The sequence below is a fragment of the Apaloderma vittatum genome, unplaced genomic scaffold (assembly GCF_000703405.1).
Source record: "Apaloderma vittatum isolate BGI_N311 unplaced genomic scaffold, ASM70340v1 scaffold22006, whole genome shotgun sequence".
In the NCBI taxonomy this organism is placed as follows: domain Eukaryota; kingdom Metazoa; phylum Chordata; class Aves; order Trogoniformes; family Trogonidae; genus Apaloderma; species Apaloderma vittatum.
In genome coordinates, this window is record NW_009721529.1 from 13,849 (window position 1) to 35,495 (window position 21,647).

The 21,647-nt window shown below is 36.0% G+C and overlaps 1 protein-coding gene across 1 annotated transcript in view; it reads left to right on the forward strand.

Moving 5' to 3' along the window:
- The window catches only part of LOC104268705 (chromosome unknown open reading frame, human C3orf67), a gene marked incomplete at its 5' end in the record, with an annotated part of 35,714 nt that overhangs the window by 13,289 nt on the left and 778 nt on the right, over window positions 1–21,647 (forward strand). The window contains 3 exons of the mRNA XM_009871432.1: window positions 1,598–1,801; window positions 6,809–6,870; window positions 19,965–20,056. Of these exons, the coding sequence (XP_009869734.1) occupies window positions 1,598–1,801; window positions 6,809–6,870; window positions 19,965–20,056 (358 nt within the window). The remainder of the gene's footprint in view (window positions 1–1,597; window positions 1,802–6,808; window positions 6,871–19,964; window positions 20,057–21,647) is intronic.

Sequence of the window (21,647 nt, forward strand, 5' to 3'; positions counted from 1 at the left end):
GTCCAGGGAGAACATTGTGTGTTATCGGAAGGATTAAAAGTAGTAGTAGTGATCATGCTATTCAGGAATGAAGTGTGGACCTCAAAAGCCAGCGGTAAAAAAGGGGTGGCAGCTGTGCTAACAGCTTCTGTCATCTTCTACCTTGTACACAAAGGCAGACTACGTTTATCTATACCAAAAAATAGCCTGAGTGCTTGAGGTGATTCTGTAGGAAATATCTTTGCAAAGGCTTAAGAATTTGAGACTTAAGAATTTGAGATAGGTAGGAAAAAATTGAAAGTGCTTGCAATAGGCTTTAGAACTGTTTTTTTTCACGCAGATTTTCACACTTTCATGTGCAGCTGTTTCCATTTGAGTGCCCTTCAGTCATAAATCCTGTTTCTTGTGATATATTTACCTGCTGATTGTCAGCTTGCAGGCATACTTTCCATCAAAGGTGGTTTTCTTCATTATTTCAGTGCGAATTTTCTTTTTGACCAGTTATTTGCAATAGATGGCTTTAAGTGAAATAGTAACGTGGTAATCAGAATGAAACATCAAAGATAGATGATAGAGTTGCTGCTCCTGAAAACTTACTGTTTTACATCAGCCTTAACTGAATGGAACTTAATTACTTAACTAGAATTAAAATAGGAAGTATTATTTTACATACTATTGAGATAATAACTGTTGATTTCTTCTATGGCGCCCATAAGGAAATAAAACTATGTTACAAATTTTTATTCTAAAAGTATTTTTGTTAATAGGTAGCAAAATATTCTAGGGCTTGAAGTGAAATCAAGGTTCTGTTCATGGCATAATACCATTAAATGTGTTATTAAAAAGAAAGGCTCACTTCATCTGTCTTTCATCCAAAATTCCCTTCCAGTGTGCACATCTTATACTTGGAGTTCAGCACGGTGAACGAGTCTATGAGCACGTCTATCCCCCGTTAAACACGTTTCTGGACTTAATCAATCTTATTGTGAGGTTTCATGTGCAGTACAAACTGCAAACTAGTTAAGTTCGATATAACAATTAGAGTTACATTAACAATTAAACCAACGAGTATAAAGAAAATTAAACCAGTGATATTTATTTTTAAATGTATACACTAGCAAGTTACCAAAACAACTTGTGAAATTTAGTGCTGACATGTAACTTTCCAGACAAATTTTATGCTGTGCTTGACAACTAACTAGATGTTGTTTTGATTATGTTTATGGTACTATGATAATGCTGTGATTGGGTTTGTTTCCGGATTTACATTTAATGCTTAAGCAATCTGAGCTGCTGGATTTTTGAACTTCTGAAGGCCTGCTCTTATCTTCTGTTTTTAAATTCAGTGGAACATCAACTTCACCGAACACCCTGGATCCAAACTGCAGTCTGTAACAGTGTGTTCTTCTTCCTTCCTATAATTATGTGTAAATATGCTTGATCTTCATAGCTGAACAGAAAGCTATTAATTAACCTCTTCTGGTAAAATTTTTGCTTCTCTTTTAGTATTGTAGCTTCTTGAAGGTTCACCCCAAGTTTCTCCAAGCTATCTGTTTTGTTCATATATTATTCTCCATGATCCTGTCTCTATTGTTGACCTTTCAATTTTATTTCACAGGAGTACGACTGGAAAAACTACCAGTCGAATAGACTAAGTTCATCTGAACTACAGATGCTGGCTAGCATGAAGAGACAACAAAATGAAGAATTACAGGATACTGGAATCTCACACGGGCTGAGTGCATCACAGATTGATAACTGCAATGTTAGCATAAGTACAACCAGTGATGATACAACAACCTGGAACTCCTGTTTCCCACCAGTAAGTCTAAACACACAGTATTTTCTCTATATAGTTTCCATCAATTCTGAAAGTCAGGGGTCTTGAATATTAAAATTTCTTTGAGTAGCTTTGAAATTTAAGGTATCATTACCAAGCGTCCTTTAGACCTTATGAAGTAAAACATGCAACCAAAACATAAGCACTTCCAGCAGAGGCAAAGAGCAAATCTATTATATACATTCATTCCTAGAATCCTGAATAATCACGTAGGCTGTACGACTTGTCACAATAGTGGCTGACAACCTGCAGAGTTGTCATATAATACTTTAAAATAGTTCCAGAATGAATGAAACCCAGATACACCAGTCAGCAACCGCATTACAGTGTGAGTAATGGAAAGTAATTGCTTTTTACAATGATAAAATCTCATTAGTGAGAAGCTGTTTAAAGGACTGAAGCAGGAGAACAGTGGCAAAAAGCTGCAGTAGTTCTGAGCACTTAGGATGTGATCCTTTGGTATTTTATACCTTGTATCATTATTTGTCCTGGTACAAAGTCATACAAAATCAGCCTTTTACACTGTTATGTTGCCCCAATGTAAGCAACTGTAGAGTAAATACACTAAAATAGTAGGGGCAAATTACCTCCAGGGATCTATAGGACGCAAATAGAGGGCTGTAGTGGCAATCTTCCACAGTGAGTGATCAACACAGCGTTGGAACGTTTTAATACACTGGTACATGGAGGTTTCAAATGAGAAGAGATGTATCAATAAGTGGGTAATTGTACAAATAAGAACTTTGTTTACAGATTAATATTTTGCAGAGTATTGGGGGAATGTTCGTGGGTTTTAACTATTTGAGGTTCGTCAACATTACACATGCAGTTGATTTCTTCATATTTCCAATGTGTTTTCTCAGTACTCGTTAAACGTGGTCTAAAACGGCAAGGCTAGGCAGATGGAACTCAATTAAATAAAGAGAATAGCAGTCTCATTACTTTTTTAGTAGTTTAATTATAAGGAAATTGATAAGAGTATTTAGACATGTCAAGTTTGGTTAATATGAATTACATTATTTAAAAAAAATTAACTTTAAAAGTGAAATGTACTGCTCCAGTATTCAGTGAAGCACAATATGATGGCAAAGACAATTCTTTGATCTTACTGCCTTCATCAGCTTCTGTAGCTTAAGACTAATAGACTCAGTCTAAAAAAATGTTTATATATAATAAGTTAGTCACCTAAATCACAGTTTAAAATAGTTATAGTTTTTCATCATAGACCTTGTGGCTATCTTTCTTTACATAAACCAAGTGTAAAAGGCAATGTATTCGTCTTTGAGAGAGAAGTTTTTCATATTTCATTCAACTGAAGTGTTGCTGTGTCTTACACATACATCCTTGCCAGGTTTCTGCTCTGCATTTTGCAAGGTGGGCATTGAGGTTTTAAGATTTAATGGCAAGAACCTCATTTCCAGGAAGAGATAATTTAGAAAGCAAACCTGATCTTTCTCAGATAAGGACTAACTGCCTAGTCCTTTGCTACATCAAAGACTGCTGAAATTCAGCTTCTGTGGTCTTCCCTACCCACGTACCTCTGCGTTTATGCAAAGGGGCTCTCTGTACCAGTACTGCGTCAGTTTGTCCATGGTATCTATTGATTCATTTCATATTTTCCTTTCCTTCTTTTTGTGTAGCCCAGGATGCGATTGGCTTTCTGGGCTGCAAGCTCATATTGCCGGCTCACATCCAGCTTTTCATCTACCAGTACCCCCAAATTCTCCTCCATAGGGCTGCTCTCAATCCCTTCATCCCCCAGCCAGAGTAAAGTCATCGCTTTATCAACTTCCAATTTTTACCAAGAAGTGTTCCTTATGTATATATTTATTCCTTATATATGTTCTGTAAAAATTAAATGTGTAGAATAAAGGCAAGTTTGATTTTGTCAGTGATCTTTAGTACCACCATCATCTGAGTTAAGAGAATTTGCATTTGATCAGTCCTTCCAAAATCAAATTTACAAACTGCAGAAAAGTTTATATATATCTGTAGCTATCTTCTAGCTGCCTAGGCAAATGGTGTTAGCAGAGCAATATATAGAAAAGCAGGAGAAATAATCCTCATGTAGTAGTTAGAGAAATTAAGGAAATCTTGAAATTCTTGTCATGATTAAGCTTTCATGCTTACGTGTGTTTCCAGGTCATGTCTTAAATCAGTAATATCTATTGTTTTCTCTTATGTTCTTCAAAGATAAGAAAGTGTTTTCATTCTTTCTTTTTTTTCATTTTATACATTTTTTTGTCTGTTAGTGGAATCTATGGCAACAGCACCACCAGAAGGCAGCTTTTTGTGTATCTTTCATTTTGAAATACCTATAATGTTTTACAGGGCAGGATATATAACTGTTAGGTAATAAACCTATGTATCAAAGTACTATTTTATATATAAAGCACTTTTTTAGTGAGTTTATTTTTTCATCACTTGCCATTGTTAGTTTGATTTCTAGATTCATTGGAAGTTCTTATGTTACTGACTAAGGAATCTAAGAAAGCCTTCTGGATGTAAAGGCACATAGATCAATCATATTGCTAAGTTGCAGTTAGAACAGTCCTTAAACAACTGTAAAACAAATACTGAAACTGTATTTTTATATCTATGATAGTTTACAAAGAACTGTCAGGAGAAATTGGTGAAATGTAAGTTGCTTAGCAGCTGCTGTAAACTATGACAGCCAAAAAGGAATAAAATAGCTTTGAATATTATACATTACCCAGCATAGCTATCAGATATAAATGTGAAAAACTTCTATTTTAAAACAGATTTACTTTGAAGAAGAGCTATAAACCCTTGTAGAATGTGTGTGGGGGGAAACAGTTCCAGATCAATAATATATGTATGTGGAACTGAGTGTTTTAATAGACTTTGACTGTGTCTTACCTGAATGTTTTCTTCAGTATTAAGGTCTGTGAAATTCCATGTTAGCTTTGCAACAATAGGAAGGACACAGTTCTGTATATTGCAGAGTATAATGTGAAGTTTATACTTTCACCTTATCCAAGAAGATGTGTAAACCTTGCAGAATATTTCTACTTAAATGTCTTGCTTTATTCTAGAGGTCCAGTAAGATCTACCTGCCCTCTCAGGGAATTGGCACATCCAACTTATTGGATAGCTCTTTCCACACTTGAGACACCACTTCAGACATAACACAAACATTTTGCAGAAAGATCATGTATGAGAGAATTCAGAATATCTGATTGCATACAGGCCCTGATTCTCAGTCAGAAATGCAGAGGAGAGGGAAGGTTCTCCTAGACTGCTCATGGATATATCCTAGAAGCTTGTAGTGCTATAACATTCCATTAGCAGACTGCAAAATATGCTCACCACTAAGACCTGTCCTTCAAATAAGGAGTACTGACAGAGAAGAAAGATTACTTATTCCCCAGGCAACTTCCTAAATATAAATTCAGTCATATAAGCCTTGATCTGCAAAATATTTGAAAGAGTACTTCCAGGTTCCTACCTAATTTGTGGAAGGTCTTCTGGCCTCCTTTGTGATGTTTCAGAAAAGAAAGCCACTTAACACAAAAATGGTCTGGCAGAAGTGAAGTCTGAAGACAAGAGGAGTGATATTTAAACCCAGAATTATTCAAACTGAGAGCTCAGTTTGACAACCCCTGGAGGGATCTGTTCACATCAAGTCAAATTGCAAAACTGAAGCAGACTATCCTTTACTATGAAATGAGACTAAAAATTATTTAGACGGGTGTTCTGGTTCATAGACTGACTTATTCACTTTCTGTCTCATCCTCAGTCTTCCACTAGCCATCATTTGGGAATTGCACTATCCACCATTAGGCAGTGACTCATATTTGGGAGTATCATAGAATCATAGAATAGTTTCAGCTGGCAGAGACCCTGGAGATCATCGAGTCCAGCCTTTGTCTCAGCCCTATCAACCCACTAAACTATCACAGAATCATAGAAAATTAGTAATTAGAATGTCATTCATCCTGAACATATATTTTACAATATCCCTCCCCACTTCCTGAAACTGTGAGAACAAACTCCTTTTTATATTGATTTCTGAAAAAAAAAATTACTTTCATAATGCTTAGTATTTAATTTTAGCCTTCTGTGTACTAAATTGTACAAGTATTGTTAATGCATCCTTGTATTTTCACTTCTTTTGCATTTGCTTCAGAGATTTTTTTAGAACTGGTTTTGGGATGTGTGATAATGATAGGTGAGTTCTCTTCTGGAAACACTGAGAGAAAATGTGTCACTGAATTTTAGAATTCTTGAACTTCTGTTCCAATTTATGAATATTGATCTTTCTTACCAATAGCTGATTTAAATGCCATAAACCAAATGTAGTTTAAAACCTGTGGGGTACATTCTTAAAGTGGGTAAGTAATATTTGAAGACTGTGGAAAATGATAGTATTTTGTATGAGTACTCATACAGTCCACCACTAGGTATTAATGAACAGCTTAATCCAGGTTTCAAGTTGGAAATGCCGTAGAGGATCACATGTGCTTCAACAAAGTTCATTTGGAACTGCTAAAATTATTGTTAATGGTGCTTCTGAGGAGAAAGGAACCGTGCCTGCCAGCCCTATGAGCTTGGGCTCAGTGTTGTTGAGTCCTAAGATTGGTTGGTTCCTACTAAGAGTTTGCACTATGCTTCCTGTACAAGTGCAGTCCAGACTTTTTTATCAGACGAGACTTCGCCACCTCTCCCCTCTGAAATTTCCTGATTATCCCAACAGTCTCATAGGCAGCAGAGAAACAGCCATGTGGTTAACTCCCTAATTCGTATGTATTTCCACCCAGACTAGAATAATCTGTTAAACTGTACTTTTGCACGGTTAGGGTCTGAATATCCATTTTAAATTTCACAGATAAGAAAAAAAGACTGTAACATTCTAATATGAGAAGCTGCAAGTGTGTATGGTCGTAAAAGATCTCTTACACACTTCTAATCATTCTGAAAGAATATTTGCAAAGTTATTTTCTCACTATTGTTTTTTGTTTTCCATAGCCTGTCAGTCAGGAGCATCACTATCAGAAAGAAATGAGCCCACTTTCTCATTCCAACCCACGGTAAGATTCCATTTATAACCCAGGCGGTAAGGATTCAGTTAGAGTGCTCTGAATATTAAATGTGACATTCTTCGGTTTAAGCTTAAATCTCTTTTCAATTGCAACCACCTCTCAAAGGGCTTTACTGTTGCTTGTTTTAGTCATTGTCTGCAGTGTGTCTGCATAGTCCTGGAACACAGAACTGAATTCTGCATGTTTTGAATGTACCACTGCGTATTTAAAGTAACTGGCACGGGCCTTGCTCCTACATCCACTTCGATGCATGATTCAGCACATCTTCCTCACCTGACATACGTACACTCTCATCTCTTTCTTTTTCGCTCTCTGCTTTGAAGGCTCAGAGCTAGAATTCTGTGTGTGACTGTAGGTGTCAGGGAATCCATTTGTTACCGAAGATTTTAATGGGTTTTATTTAGACAGTTTTTTTCAATAGATAGCCCAGTCAGGAGAGAGTGTTAGAACACTGGGATAGTTCAGAAGGATCCTTTCTAAGACATATTCTGTCTGTCAGGTTTTTACCTTGATCCATTTTGTTTGGCATCAACAACAAAAACCCTGTGGCTGTAATATAAAGTGAGATGAAGACAAAGGGAGAGAGTGGCTAGGGAGAAATAATCAAATTGAGACCATCAAAATCAGTTGTCTGGTTTCAGAACTGCATTGTACCTGTGAAACCCTAGTATCACTTTGTCTTCTTTTTTAACAGCCTGAATAGGAAGTGTACTTACTTCTAAAAGCAGTCCTATTTCCTTTCACTTGGTGTCATTAATGTGGATCTTGCTTGTGCAAGTTTTAACTGTACAACGTATGTGTGTTGGGAGGGACAGGAGGAGAGGACACTTCAGATACAACTTTAACTTTTATGAACAGTCTGAAATGTTTTATGTTAGCACACTGCCAGTCAGTTGTGCGGGATAATACACATTTGTTCTCACACAGATGTTTTCAGTCACTTGTCTCACTTGCCGTCCACATTTTTATGGATTTAAACTCTTCGTGTTAGATTTTATGAAGTGAACACTATGAAACTTGCTGTGCAATTTTACCTAGATGCATAAGTTATTGCAACATACAGCCATATGTTCCATAGTTCACACAGTACATTACTGGAGTTAAAGTATAATCCTGGGTTTCTGATCCCTTTCACATGTAAATCGAAGAGCTTACGTTGGTCTAGAAAACGTCTCTTCCTTGGGCGCTGGTTATCAAAGGAACTATCTCTATCCATATGAATTGTTACAATGGATGAAGAGGACAGAGTCGCCTGACTATTATCTCCCAAGTATGATATTGGATACCTTGTGACTGATGCTTGGACTCTTTGTTCCAGAATCGATTTCATAATTCTGATGGCATTAGAATTGCCTATATTTTAGTGCAAGCTACATTATTGGTCTTCCTTTTGCCCATATGTTGGTTGAATCATAGATTTATTTTTATGCATGCGCTAAAGCAATTTGATATTCAGTACATTTTACATGCTGAAAAACAGAATAAACACCACTATCTGTAAAAATAAAGCATTTCATCAAGTTAATATGATCAACAATGAAAACTTATATTTCCATATAATAAAATTTAAAACAAAATAGTATAAATTACAACCTAGTTCTTAGGGTATTTTATTCCAGTACATACAGTAGACTTAGATTTCTCTAGAAACCATTCTCGAAAAATGCAGGCAAAGTATTCGTAAAATACCTGACTTGTGAGTGTCTCATAAATTCAGAAGCCCTTGTGAACTGCCAGAATAGCATTATTGGGCTGTAAATACAGAAGCTGACAAAATTATGAGGTCAGCTTGCATCATGATATAAAAACTGGAGATGATGTGACTTGAATACCATTATTCATAACATTACTTTTTATTTATAATGGAAAACTCTGTAATGTTTTTCATAGAGGGTGTGTACCTAAATGAGAGGGAGATAAAACTAATGGTAATTCTATAACTTAGTCCCTAATCTGTTTTTAAAGCCAATTTTAACAAGTCATGTATGAGCAACTGGAAAATGTCTACATCGTTGAAAACCTACTGTAACTATGTAGGGGAACACATAGAATTTATGATAAATTCATGTGTCCTATGTAGATGAATCGATGTAAATGCCATGGCAGGAAGATGGTTGCGTGATGCACTTACTGAAACAACAAATAGTTTGTCGTAAAGAGTGATGAAAAATTTGACAGGTCTCAAGAAACTTTAAAAAGTATAGTAATGATATTTTCTGGGAAATTAAGAGATAGCAATGTGGAAGCTATTGTCCAGTAAATGTAGCTTCTGTCCATAATAAGATAAAAAAACAAGCTGGGAAAGAAAGCACCTGTGAAGATAATGGAAAGGCAGTCAATAAAAAGACCCAGGTAGACTAATTTTCCATTGGTTCCACCGGGTAAAGGTCGTAAGTCTGCCAAGAATATTGCTGCTGCAATACAAATCACCTCCACATCATGCTGCTTTCCAAGGTGGAGAACCGGTTAATGAAAGGAGACAGACTGACTGCAGAGGCTACAGAGCCAGATGAGCAGGATGCTGTGCAGTGTTTCAAGCCTTAGCTATGTGCTTCCCACTGATTGATGGGCTCCTGTGGTCCTAGCTGAACTTCAGAATTGCTCTCTTCTCTCCAAATAGGAAGCTTTAACTATCTGTGTTACTTCTTCCTCCAGTGCAGGGACTGGAAATTGTAATGTACTCTGCATCTACTTAATAAGAATTTGTCCTCCAAAATATCTGTATGTCATAGAAACTTTGCAAGTTTCATTAAAGGAAGTGCTGAAAGAAAGTAAATATTCTAGAGGAATTTCAGCCGTACTAAACTGCAGAAGGTAAAGGTACTCTCTGAAAAACACCACTTGAGCCTAATTTTATGAAGAGATTTTCCTAACTTCTACAGATCCTCTCCAAAAGAGTTATTTCTGACAAAACTTGACTTTTCCATCATTGAGAGAGGGTTTTATTGTAAGTTGAAGACTATCCTGATAAGCATTGCCTCACTAGATCCTCCCTTGGCAGCCTGCTCAGCTCTTCACAAGCTACCAAGTAGATTTTGTTCCTCTGAAGTTCAAACAGCTCTTCCCCAGAAACCGCACTAAAGTAGGACACAAATATTTCAGCATTTCATTGGATATCCTTTCACAAGAAGTATAGTTTGCTGAAGTAACTTCATGCAAAATGTACACAGACATATTCTCAGTTAGGTTCTACCCAGCCATTTAACTCTGCATGTTAAAAAAAAAGTGTACGCATAATGAATTGTGAGCACAGAGGTTTGATGCTGGTAAATGTCTGCCTGATTTGAACTATAGCCAGGAATATAAGCCATAAAACACAGACATCATTTTATGAGAAAGTGCACTGATCAGTGCTCTCAGACTAAATAATTCCTGCTGATACTGAGATCCATCTGTAGCTGATGTGGATTGTCAGCCAGAAAAATCCAGCAAGAATCAAGAATCTGAAGAAGCAATGAGATGTCATTTTATCAAGCTCCCATCTACCCTTTTCAATGTCTTATTCTCCATGGCCCTCTGACCTGCATCCGTGGACACTGTTATCCCCCCCATAGACTTTGCTGTGAAAAGTGAATGTTGCAGTTGCTCTGAAGTGGTAAGATTCAGGACCAACTTCAAGGCAGTCCAGTAGCTAACTTGTAAAATAAGCTAGATTTGCGCACTCTGTAGGTGCAAGTCGCTTCTTCAGTGGGAATTTTTTGTGTTTAAATTAGATTCTGTTGGTTGGTTGTGAGTAACAAAGAAACCTCTTAAAGCTAAGGAGCATATGAGGTCCTGAACATTTTCAGAAGAAACAATGGTGTTATGAAGTGTTTACTAAAAGTTACTAAATGAAAATATGATGCAGTTCAGGCCAGTGCTTTGTCTAGATTTATGTTTTACCTATAAAAAGTGTCACCACTGTGCTGTGGTGTAAGTCCTTTGTAGCTTTGCCACTTGTGGATGTAATATAAAGTTCCTTGTATCTGTAATTGGCTGACAAGGTCCCACAGTCTTTGACAAATGATTAATAGTTACTGACCTCCCTTCACATGGGCTTGGTGCAGGCTGACTAAAGCAAGCTGTCTTATCATTGTAACCTACACGTTACATTAAGCTGATTGGGAGGTCATCATTCTTCCCTGTACAGTCAGGGGGGAAAAAAAAACACAAAAAACCACAATCCCAAAAAGTTAGTAACATTTTCTTCTCTTTTTTGGTAAAGTTATCTTTTCAGTTATGATAAATGTTATAGATTTCAGATTTATCATCACAGGTGCAATGTGTCATTGACATGGAGATTAACATAGTTGAAGGCAGTAACTATAAACTTTTCAGAAAAAGTTGTAGGGTTTACCTTAAAAAAAGAGCAGAGCAAAACTTGTATCCTTAATTGCTACTCTGTCAAACAGTATGATTTTCTTATTTTTGTAATGATATGCATGCACAGTGCTTCACATGTTCCTTTGAATATTTTTTTTACTCCTTTTCAAACTTGATTATTGGCAAAATTCTGATGCATTAGTTAAATATAGTGAACATCTCTTTCTAGGCATAACTCTGACCACTCTATTGATGTTAGGAAGTAGATTATTTCTTTCACTTTCTTTAAAAGTTTCTGCTAGAGAGGTCTGTTTTTAGAACCTATTGTTGCCATAAATATTGCCATTATCATGGCACCTGAAATTTGCATAACGCATCAGGGATTCCAGCACAAAACCACATCCACTGCAAACTCTCAAGTATTAAAAGTAAGTTCAACTTTGAGACTACCCTTCAAGTACTCTCAGCCATCCCAGATGAAAACTAAACATTCCAATAGCTGATGCCTGTGGTGTTGTGCTGCTGAGAGATTCAGTAAGATTGAACTCGCCTACAAAATGGTGCAGTAAAAGAAGGATTGTGGCTATAACAGTAACACTACACCAGAATTTCTCCAAAGCACATTCTGTGAAATGCAGACACAGAAAGTCTTTTTCTCCCGTATTTCCAAGCAATGTAACTTAAAGAAGCACATTTAAAGATTAAGTTTTGCAAACAAAGAGGCATATTTATTTTTATGAATCATTACAACATCAAAGTCATACAATTCCATTACTTCTGTACAATAGACAATATTACATTATGAAGTATTATAAAATTACACAACAGTTGTCAAAATAAGTGAACAAGAGCAATGTGTCACAAAATGTGCTTTGGTTTTTCGTTGTACTTGTTCAGTTACTTTACTAATCCACAAACCAGAGTAATTTGCAGTGGGTCTTCCAGTCGTTAATCTGAATTAGTGAAGTTCCGCTGCATTTGTCGGGCTATAATATGCATGAAAAAGAACATGACAAAAGAAGCAAGTGACTCAGGAAACATCTAATTGAAAAGGCTACATTTTTTAATCATGATGGTAAAAAGCTTAGCTGCGGAAAGGTTGTTGAGAACCGAGTGCCTAACACGTAAAAGCTTGTTAAAATAATCAAAAAATGGCTTTCCCTTGTACAGGAATCTGTGAACATGAAAATGTGGCAGCATATACACTAAGGGTTTGAATATAAAACATGGCAAACGCTTTCAAACATGCTGTTGCATCTATGTTAATATAATGTAGGGTTCTGGGGTGTTTGTTTGGGTTTTTTTGTAATTTCAGGTCTTACTGGGAATAATTTTTGTTGGTACGACCTTTTTTCTAAATATTCCTGGGCTGTTCAGACTGAGTTGTCTGAGTGTGCTTATATGTAAAGATGGCGAATAGGCAGTAAAAGATGTTACGTGCCTCTAAGATCTTAGACTGAAAGGAAGAGATAGGTGTCACCTTGTAAGTCCAGGACTCCCTGTTGGCAGAGTGTTGCAATCTCTCCAGCTGACCGCTTGCTGCAGCCCTTTACCAGCACGTTTTCTCTCAGGGCACCTCCAGTGCGTGATAAGACACCAGTCCAGCCACAAGCTGGCATCTAAGGTCTGAGTGCAGCTTCTGACAACTCCTAGAGCCGTGGGGTTTAGGGTAGTTCACAAGGCAGGCAAGCTTCCAAATGGATTTGTACCAGTTGTGGTGTTCCTTTTTCTGCAGAGAAGAAGCTTACTACCACTAACAGCCCCTCATCTGTGGAGGTGTTTGGGTTTTTTCTCCATCCTCCTGAACTGGAGCTTAGAGAAATACAAACGAATCAAGCTCCTTGACTGACATCCGATATGAACATGCCATTTTCTTACAGAGCAAAACTGTCGGGGTTTCCCAGGACACAAAGGCTCACCCCTCCCTTTCTCTCATTAAATGTGGAAATCCATTTGATTCGTTGATCAATGAATATCTGGTGTCGTTATCAAAATTTACTTGCCTAAGATTAGATAAATATGAAGGAATTTTAACACACCCTTGCAAATTCATTACTTTCATTTTATATATCTTATACAAATAAAAACTAGCAAAGAAAAGGCAAGTGCTTTACTTAAATTAGGTGGTAAAACACTGGTTTTCTCTACTAGTGTAATTTATATTTAGTGAATATCAAGACTATAATCTAGCCAGCAAGGTAACATGGTGATGAACTAGAGCTTTAGTCTTTAAGTAAATTCCAATGTTACTGTCATTTAATAGAAGTTATAATAGAAGCTTCATGTATTTAATTATAAAACATTGACCAAATAGCACAGTGTATTAATTACTAAGCTGTTAAACCTCAAAATTAAGGTCGTTCATATTTTTAGACTGATGTACATGACTGTGTATGTTTTTAATAATCCACACAAATTTATCATTTGAACTCTGATAATGAAAGAAAAATGGAATAGCATTAACAGGTCAAACTTTTAGCTCATTCCACTCACTGTGATTATATTGTGCACACTTGTAATAGCACTTAAACTGTTTAAATATCTTGTTTAATAAGTAGAATTCACACCTCCTTTGTTATCCTTGCATCTACTCTAGCACCCATAAGTCATTTCATTTACAGATTTAACAATTTAAGAGCAGATTCAAGTCTTCCATGCAGAGTTGCACTTGTACTTTTTTGCTCTCTTTTTTAGTTACTGATTCATTGCAAATTAAATAATTTATATTTGAGGACGTCTCTCTGCCTCCCTTAGAAATATGGTATTTGGCTGGCTGGACTTGCTGAAGTGGTTTGGAGGAAGGAAAAAGTTGTTCTGTAAATATGTTTGTGATTTCTAAATCTTAGTACTAGCAAAGAAAGAAAATTCCAGTAAGGCATACAGTAGATGAAGATATTATGTATTAGGGATGGAATGAATCCGTCACTTTGACGGATTGTGAGGCAAAGAACATATTAACAGATCACTCATAGTCAGAATGCAGCTCACTGTGAAAAATGTGCAGGAAATAAGTGTTGGTTTGTGCTGATTTAATGATATTTTGAAACTCCAATAGCACTCCAGGAGAATAATACAATGTAACTCATGGCCTGCATTTTTTTGATTATCAATGATTACCTTAAAAAAGTATTTAAAGGTAATCTTTAAAATGGAGATTTCAATTCATACAAAGTCATATGGACATGTATATTTATGTTATTTTTCAAGATTTTTATTAAAACCTTGTTTTAAAAATCCTTGATTTGCATGTGTAAGTGTACTCTTATGTTCTTTTTGGTAGTATATCTTCTTTTTCTTCTGTATGTTTACTCAGTTTTCCATATTAAAGATACTGTTTTTCCCACCTAGAGCTGAGTAGCACTGAAAGTTATTGACATATCAATTCACATTGAATGTTTCTTGGTTTATTACATATTTATGTAAAAACTGTAAGAATGTTCAAAACCTGAAAGCGTTCAAAACACTTTAGATGGAAAAATGGACAAGTTAAGGCTCAGATGACTTCACATTTATTACATACATTTGTAGTGGCAGGATCTGTAATTTTATTTCAACTTTTTAAATAATATGTTTGCTTTTTATACATAACACAACCAAATCATATTATTAGTAGCCTACGTAAGTCCTTGATTCACTACCGAAACTATTATTTAAAAGTTTATTTCTATGGAAATAATTCTATTAAAAAAAGCATCTCCTGTTATGCATACATCATTAAAATATTACAAAGCAGAACCCATAGTTTTCAAGTATTTACAGATCTGCTAATCTAGGAGAACCTAACACGTAATGCATGCTCTAAAAAAGACGTAGCGGGGAATAGGTGAGGGGTCTGACAAAGCTGGGTGACTTTCTATTGATTTATCTAAGAACTGATTTATTCTCAAACAACCTCTCTTAAATAGCTATAATTAAAAATCCAAGCAAAGGGGAAAAATAGGTCTTCATCTTAGCTGAGTTGAATATTTAGGCTATACTGCACCACACTTTTGGTACGAGCTGGCACTTTGCATTCAGTGAATCATGGTAAGGTTTATTGGCATTCTCTGGCCTTCCTCAGAGTTTTAGTCAGTTTATCCATTGTAAAAAATAATTCAGCAAATTTGCTTCTCTTATTATCACTCAGGTACAAGCAAGATCTCTCGTATTCATAAAGATTTACTAAGTAGTTTCTGCAGTCAAATATCATCTTTTGTGTTCTTGGTTTATTATATTCTTCAGATGCTTAGTAGTTTGTCCATTTAATGTGGTTTTGATGATACAAAACTGATACTGTATTTCCATTCCCTGATTTGGTATATCGTAGCCCTTGCCCTGCATTTTTTAAGTATACTGCTACACTCACAGAATAAGTTGAATATTCCTTTTAATTCCTCTATAGATTGTTGGGCAAAACCATACTAAAACTTTGAAACATTTTAATTTTGTTAATAATATGGATTAAATTGATTTTACTAATACAAATTAAGTCTGATCCAAAAGAAATGCAGTGAAGTATGCCATCTCAATTCATCTCAATGTTAAAAATCTTTATAATGAGTGATTTGCCTTTTTCTCAGTCCAATCAATAATTTAGACTAAAATGCAAAAATACCTGTAAAAAATCCAAGTATCAAAGATAATAATTTTAAGATTTTTTTAAAGGTATTAAGAATTAAATCAAACCTTCTGATTCTTCAGATTTCTGTTGATGGTAAAAATTTTGATACGTTATCATTGGAAAATTATGTTCATAAGTCCAAAACTTCCCATCATAGTTCAGCTATCATGTGATATTTCAATATTTGACAACTATTTTTTAAAGTATTCTTTTAAGAGAAGACCCTAATATAACAAGATCATATAGTGTTTTTTTATTGTATCTTGGCATGGAGAATATCTTTCAGTATAATGAGGGATTTCAGAGCAAGCATTAAAGGTGCAGGAAACTTTGAATGAGTGTGGAAGCTACTCTGAGCCTTCACACAGTGCAACTCACAATGTCAAAAAACAGTATTTAGTATTCCACATTGTCATCAAGAAAGGTCTAGATAGTTTATTCCACATTGAGTCTATCGATTACAGCTGGAGGCATTGATAGCATAAATGGAGTATCTTTAATTAGTCAAAATGTGTGATTAGCTTTTCTGTTTTAAAGAGATAAACTAGCTTCTTAAAGAAGTTCCCTCAAAAAATATTCTTTAGTCAGTCAGAATAAAAACACAAAAAATGAGACCACAGGTCACAGTCTGCATTTCTCAGAATATTGCCAGTTTTCTCCATGCTGAGATCTACTTTTAGGCAAGATCTAAACATTTTTCAGGATTTTTTTTAATTAACTCTGTCTCACACACACATGCTTTAGTTGCTTCCTAAAAGCAGCTGCAGAATTCATTGCAAAAAATTCTTGTCTTGACTGCTACTATATAGCATCTACCAGAATTACTAATGTAAACTCACTTCTCAGACGTTGTATCATCAACTGCCACTGTTTACTCTCTGCTGCAACTTAGCCAAGATTTCAGCACACGAGATGTTTTTTTACAATTTTTTCAGTATTTTAGCAAGAGTTGGTTCAGACATTGCTAACTTGTGAAAGTACTGAATCACTTTATAATGTAGAGTGTAAAATATTTCAACCTGAAAAGTAATATTAAGTCAACAATAAATCCATAATACTATAGTTTTTTGGTTGCTTGTCTTGGTGGGAAGGATTTGAATAGTAAAACTATTCGATTTTGTAGACATTGAGAGAAAAAAACATGAACTAAATCTAGACTGTCTTAATAGGAAATATTAAACTTGCCGATACATCTCTGTTGCCTCTTATAAATCAAAACTCCTTTGCCTCCCTTTAGAACCATCAAAATCCCTAGATCTTACACTTGCCCTTCCTAGAGAAAATAACAATTCATCTACTGAACCAGATGCATCAAAATAAAGATGAAACTGAACAATTCCTTTACATGAGAATTGACCCCAATGAATGTAAGACAAAATCATCCAGCTACTCGCAAATCATCCTGTCTGATTTCTCACACTTGATCTTTCAGGAGTGCCTTCCAGAGATGAGACTTCCAACTAAAATTCATAAATTTCCTGAGTAATAAGAACTATTAATTTAAAAGAAATACTGGTTTAATGACATATGATTGCCTTGACCCTTGTTCTCTAAATGAATTGTCTCTTGGAGATGGAGATTAGCATTAGTAGTTCTTCCTTACCTTCTCTGAAATTGCCACAGTTTCCCTGAGAGATTTCCATTGATGACATTGTGTTTCAGTGCAATTGTATGATATTGTAGCGTGAATTTAACTGTTATTCCTAAAAACTTGTGAAGCTTTGGAGTGCTTGGCTGTATTCAGGGAGTGCAAATATGGTGAGCAGTGACAGAGAGCTAGTAATGAGATGTCTAGGCAAGCATATTGCTGCGTGGATTAGTTGTACCAGTTCTCACTGGCATTAGCTGAACAGCAGAAGAGAGGAAGGATTGGTTGTGAAGTTGGCCATATATGGGAAAATAATATGATGGTGTAAAAAAATTGTGAAGTATGATTTTTACATATTGAAATGATGGAAAATTCAATACCTCTTCCTTTAAATTTGCTGGATTTCTACACCAGCAGTTCTGTTTCCTGAGGCAGAAAATTAGTTTTTTCCTTTTTGACTGCAAGCAGATAGGTGTTTGTCCCCTGATTCACCCCAGATTATGTATACATGCCAACAGGAGATGATGTGGAATCAATAACTAGTCCAGAAGTAGCAGAAAAACGAACAAAACAAACAAAAAAAAAAGGCAATTGGCATATTTTAGCAATTCTAACACATGACTGAGCCTTACCAGATTTCCCTGTCAGAAACAAATCTTACATGAGGTCAGCATGGCTTTTCAAACAGCAGAAGTACATTACCTGTTTGCTTGGTGTTGGACAGTTGAGATGAGACAATTACAATCTGACAGTGTAAAGAGATCTGTCAAGCTCTGGAAAAATTCCTCCCTTCTAGATGAAGCTGTGGATGTTGAAGCTACCTTTAGAGCTCCGGCAAACCTCCCTGGCCTCTAGCACATTGGCATGCAGAATGCTTTTGTGCCAGCTGTGGAAACAGCCATGGCCAGACATAACTTGAATGAACTCCAAACCAAGTTTCATTTATTCTGTAGAGCTGTGTTGTTCCTGTCAGTGCGAAGCAAACAAAGAAATTTAAAGACCCCTTTTCCCTTCAATTCCCTTTGTCTTGCAGTGAAGTAGATTGGTCAAAGAAGATGAATCTGGTTCTGTCAAAGAGGTGATTTACTCAAGTCCCTCAGATTCTGTGTTCAAGTTATAGCTTGCAATTTGAATAGTCCAGTTAATGGTTACATGGAAGCTTTAATGTGTTAAAAAGCTCTTTACTGTTGAAGAGGAGAGATGGGAGCTTAATGACACGTCACCTATGCACAGTGTACAGAGATTAGTTTCGTATTTGAAAAGAATTACAACACATAGTCACCTGCACAAGAAATGTCTTAACCTTGTGACTTAGATGGGTTCTCTCTCTGATAGTATAACATGAGTGACTTTTTCAGTGACAAAATCTGCAGTTCAGTTTGCAATAAAAAGCGTTACAATAACAATAAAAAGGTTCTGTTTTCTTTGAGCTGTAACAGTCAGAGACAGTGTATCATAAAGTGGTGTATGTGACATGAACATTGAACTTTGCGTGATGTATGGTAACATAAAAAACATTTTTAAAAGCTATCACAAAGTAGTGTTCAGGAGAGATGTAAATTGCCTATTGAATTGAACAGGTGAAGAAGGGCCATACTCCCTCCTCTGTGATAAAGACCCCATCAAAATTTTTTCTGTGCAGAAGCAAAATTGATATGTGGCAGCTGTGATGAGAAGTATGCTCTGTATAGTCTTGCCAGTTACTTAAATCATCTTATGCTCAATAACAGTTTTTTATAACATATAACATAAAAATAAAAAATATTATAAACACTTGTTTATAATGTATTTACCTAACAAATGTCAACAGTACTATCAAAAATAGCATCCTGACTCAATGTTTCCTCCTTAAAACCACTAGAAAACGGTTAGCATATTATTCTTAGCTCTGATTACTAATTCCATCCCTTGATTGAAAAATTTTAAAGTTAAATTAAACTGGAAAGATTAAGTTCTTTAGTACAAATCAGATGTCCTGCTGTTCACGAGCACTGAGTTGGTGTCACGCTGTTGGTCTAAGCTCAGCTCCAGCTCACCACCCAGCCTGTGAGTGATCAGCCTCTTGCTGTGTCACCGAGACAGGGGCTCCAGGTAGTGCCGAGTCACTCGTAACCAGGCACATCTCTTGTGATTGTCTTTAAGCCTTTTACCTTGGGCTAAGGATTTTTAATCATATTGACCCCCCATAGTTCCTCACCAAACACGGATTGTTCATCCCGAGTCTTTATTCCTCGGAAAAAGCCTCTCCTGAGTCCCACAGGTTTTCAAAGTGTAGCTCTGTGGCTTATGGATCACACTTTTTGCTGAGAGAGCAATACCAGCTGAAATCTGCAAAGCAAACCTGGCTTAAAACACAGATTTTAGTGCGAGCAGAACAGCTGAAAAGGCGAAGTAATGAAGAAAACTTTAGCATCTAAGAATTGTATTAACTGTAAAGTTTATTTTTATAGTAATAAAATCCAGCTTGATTTTGTTTCATCATGTTCAACAACCTGCAGTTTCCTTTGATTTCTTTTTTTTTACTTAAAGAATTAGAACAAATAGGAACAAAACCTGTGCTTTATGAGTGATATTTTCATTTGTATTTTTCAGGGACTGGTCGAACGTTTTCAGTCCCCCCATCATTCCTGGAAGCCAACAACTGGAAGAGCACACTAAATCTTCAACAAATCAGAGTATTCCAGGTAGGAGTTCATGAAGACAATGAAAAGTACCTGGGGAGAAAGACATTTCTAAATGCTGTTTCTGTAGTGCTCGTGCTGCCTTTTTGTAGTTTCCTGTAGTGCTACATTTTAGTTCCAAGTTCTCATGTTTATTATTCTCAGCTCAAGCTAGCAGATTTTTCCTTGCCTCTGATAGAAGAATAACTTAGGCAGTTGCAGTTTTCCTAATATTCTGGCTCAATACAGATTAGCTCATTAAAAATGCCTTTTATCTTTTAGAATAAGAAATTTATGCTGGTGAGCATGGCAAACCTATGAAAGAAAGAATGCAAAGACTAAACATGCTTATTCAGAAGCACAGTTACACTTATGTGTAACTTAGTCTTAAGTGAAATCTCAGCATGATATCCTGAGTAAAGACTGTTGTCATCACCTAAAGTGTTGCAGATTTTAGTTTATTAATGATGTTTGCTTAGTGAATGGCAAAGAACTTAGCTGAAACTAGAAAGTCAGCAAGAGTAGAATAAAACAAATACCTTGTTTTCTTCAAATCCCCTTTTTTCTTAAAGATTGTCTTGGGAAACAGGGTGGATATCTCCATGCTTCCATTGGAAAACTGTTGCAACATCTAGGAATACTTTAAAATGTATTTGCAGATATTGTGAGATGCTAAATGAAAGAAGCTTAGTTTTAAAAACAACATACTTCTGAAAAACTAAGTTATCTTCTTGCTCGCATGAAAATACATGTGGGGAATTACTGCTATAGAGGTATAAATCCAGCTAGTCCTGGATGCAATCTAATTCTGATTTGGTACGAATTCAGGGCATACAGAGAAAGAGGTATACCCCTGATGAGTCTGAAGAATTTCTTATTCTAAATCAAACCAGGAAGAGTATATTGAGAGGCCACTTCTAAGGTAAAGAGGGAAGGAGATTTAAGCTTAGAGAAGAGAATCGTCTTGAAGAGAATCATAGGAAGGGAAAAGCAAAATAATATAAGAAAGAACTCAGTGGAAATAACAACATGGTTTCAGGTGGAAATGTAAGGCTATGTGAGGGAATGAGGCATGAATACCATTTGCTTGTATACTATGATAGGAAGGGTAGAAAAAGACTTTCAGTTTTATGCCTTCTTCCTGCGCTGCGTAATTTTTCCCAAGAGCCATCCAAACAAAATCTCTCAGTTAACCTCATTTAGCTTACTGGGCCTGATGAAGTACCCACAGCAGGGAGGACAACAATTTAGCTTTACCTTTTTACCTTTGGCTACAGTAAAAGACAGTTTCTTTCTGATGGCATTTGTTAATGCTACTGAGGAAAAAAATTAGATTTCTTTTGAAACGATAAAGTACGTACCTCTTCTGTATTCATTAAATGCATCAACCTACTTTCTGGTCTCTAGATAATGTAACCTACATATCGTCGTGTGATCCTGGCTGTAAATAGATCCTGAGCATTGCGAAACTGCTGCTGTTAGCATAACAGGCCATTACTTATTATGAAGTGTTAGGGCATACAAAGCATTCAGTTCGTATTAGCAGTCCGAGGAGGAGATGAACATTTCTGATGAAATCCAAGATACAAATTACGTTCAACTGTGAATTATTTCC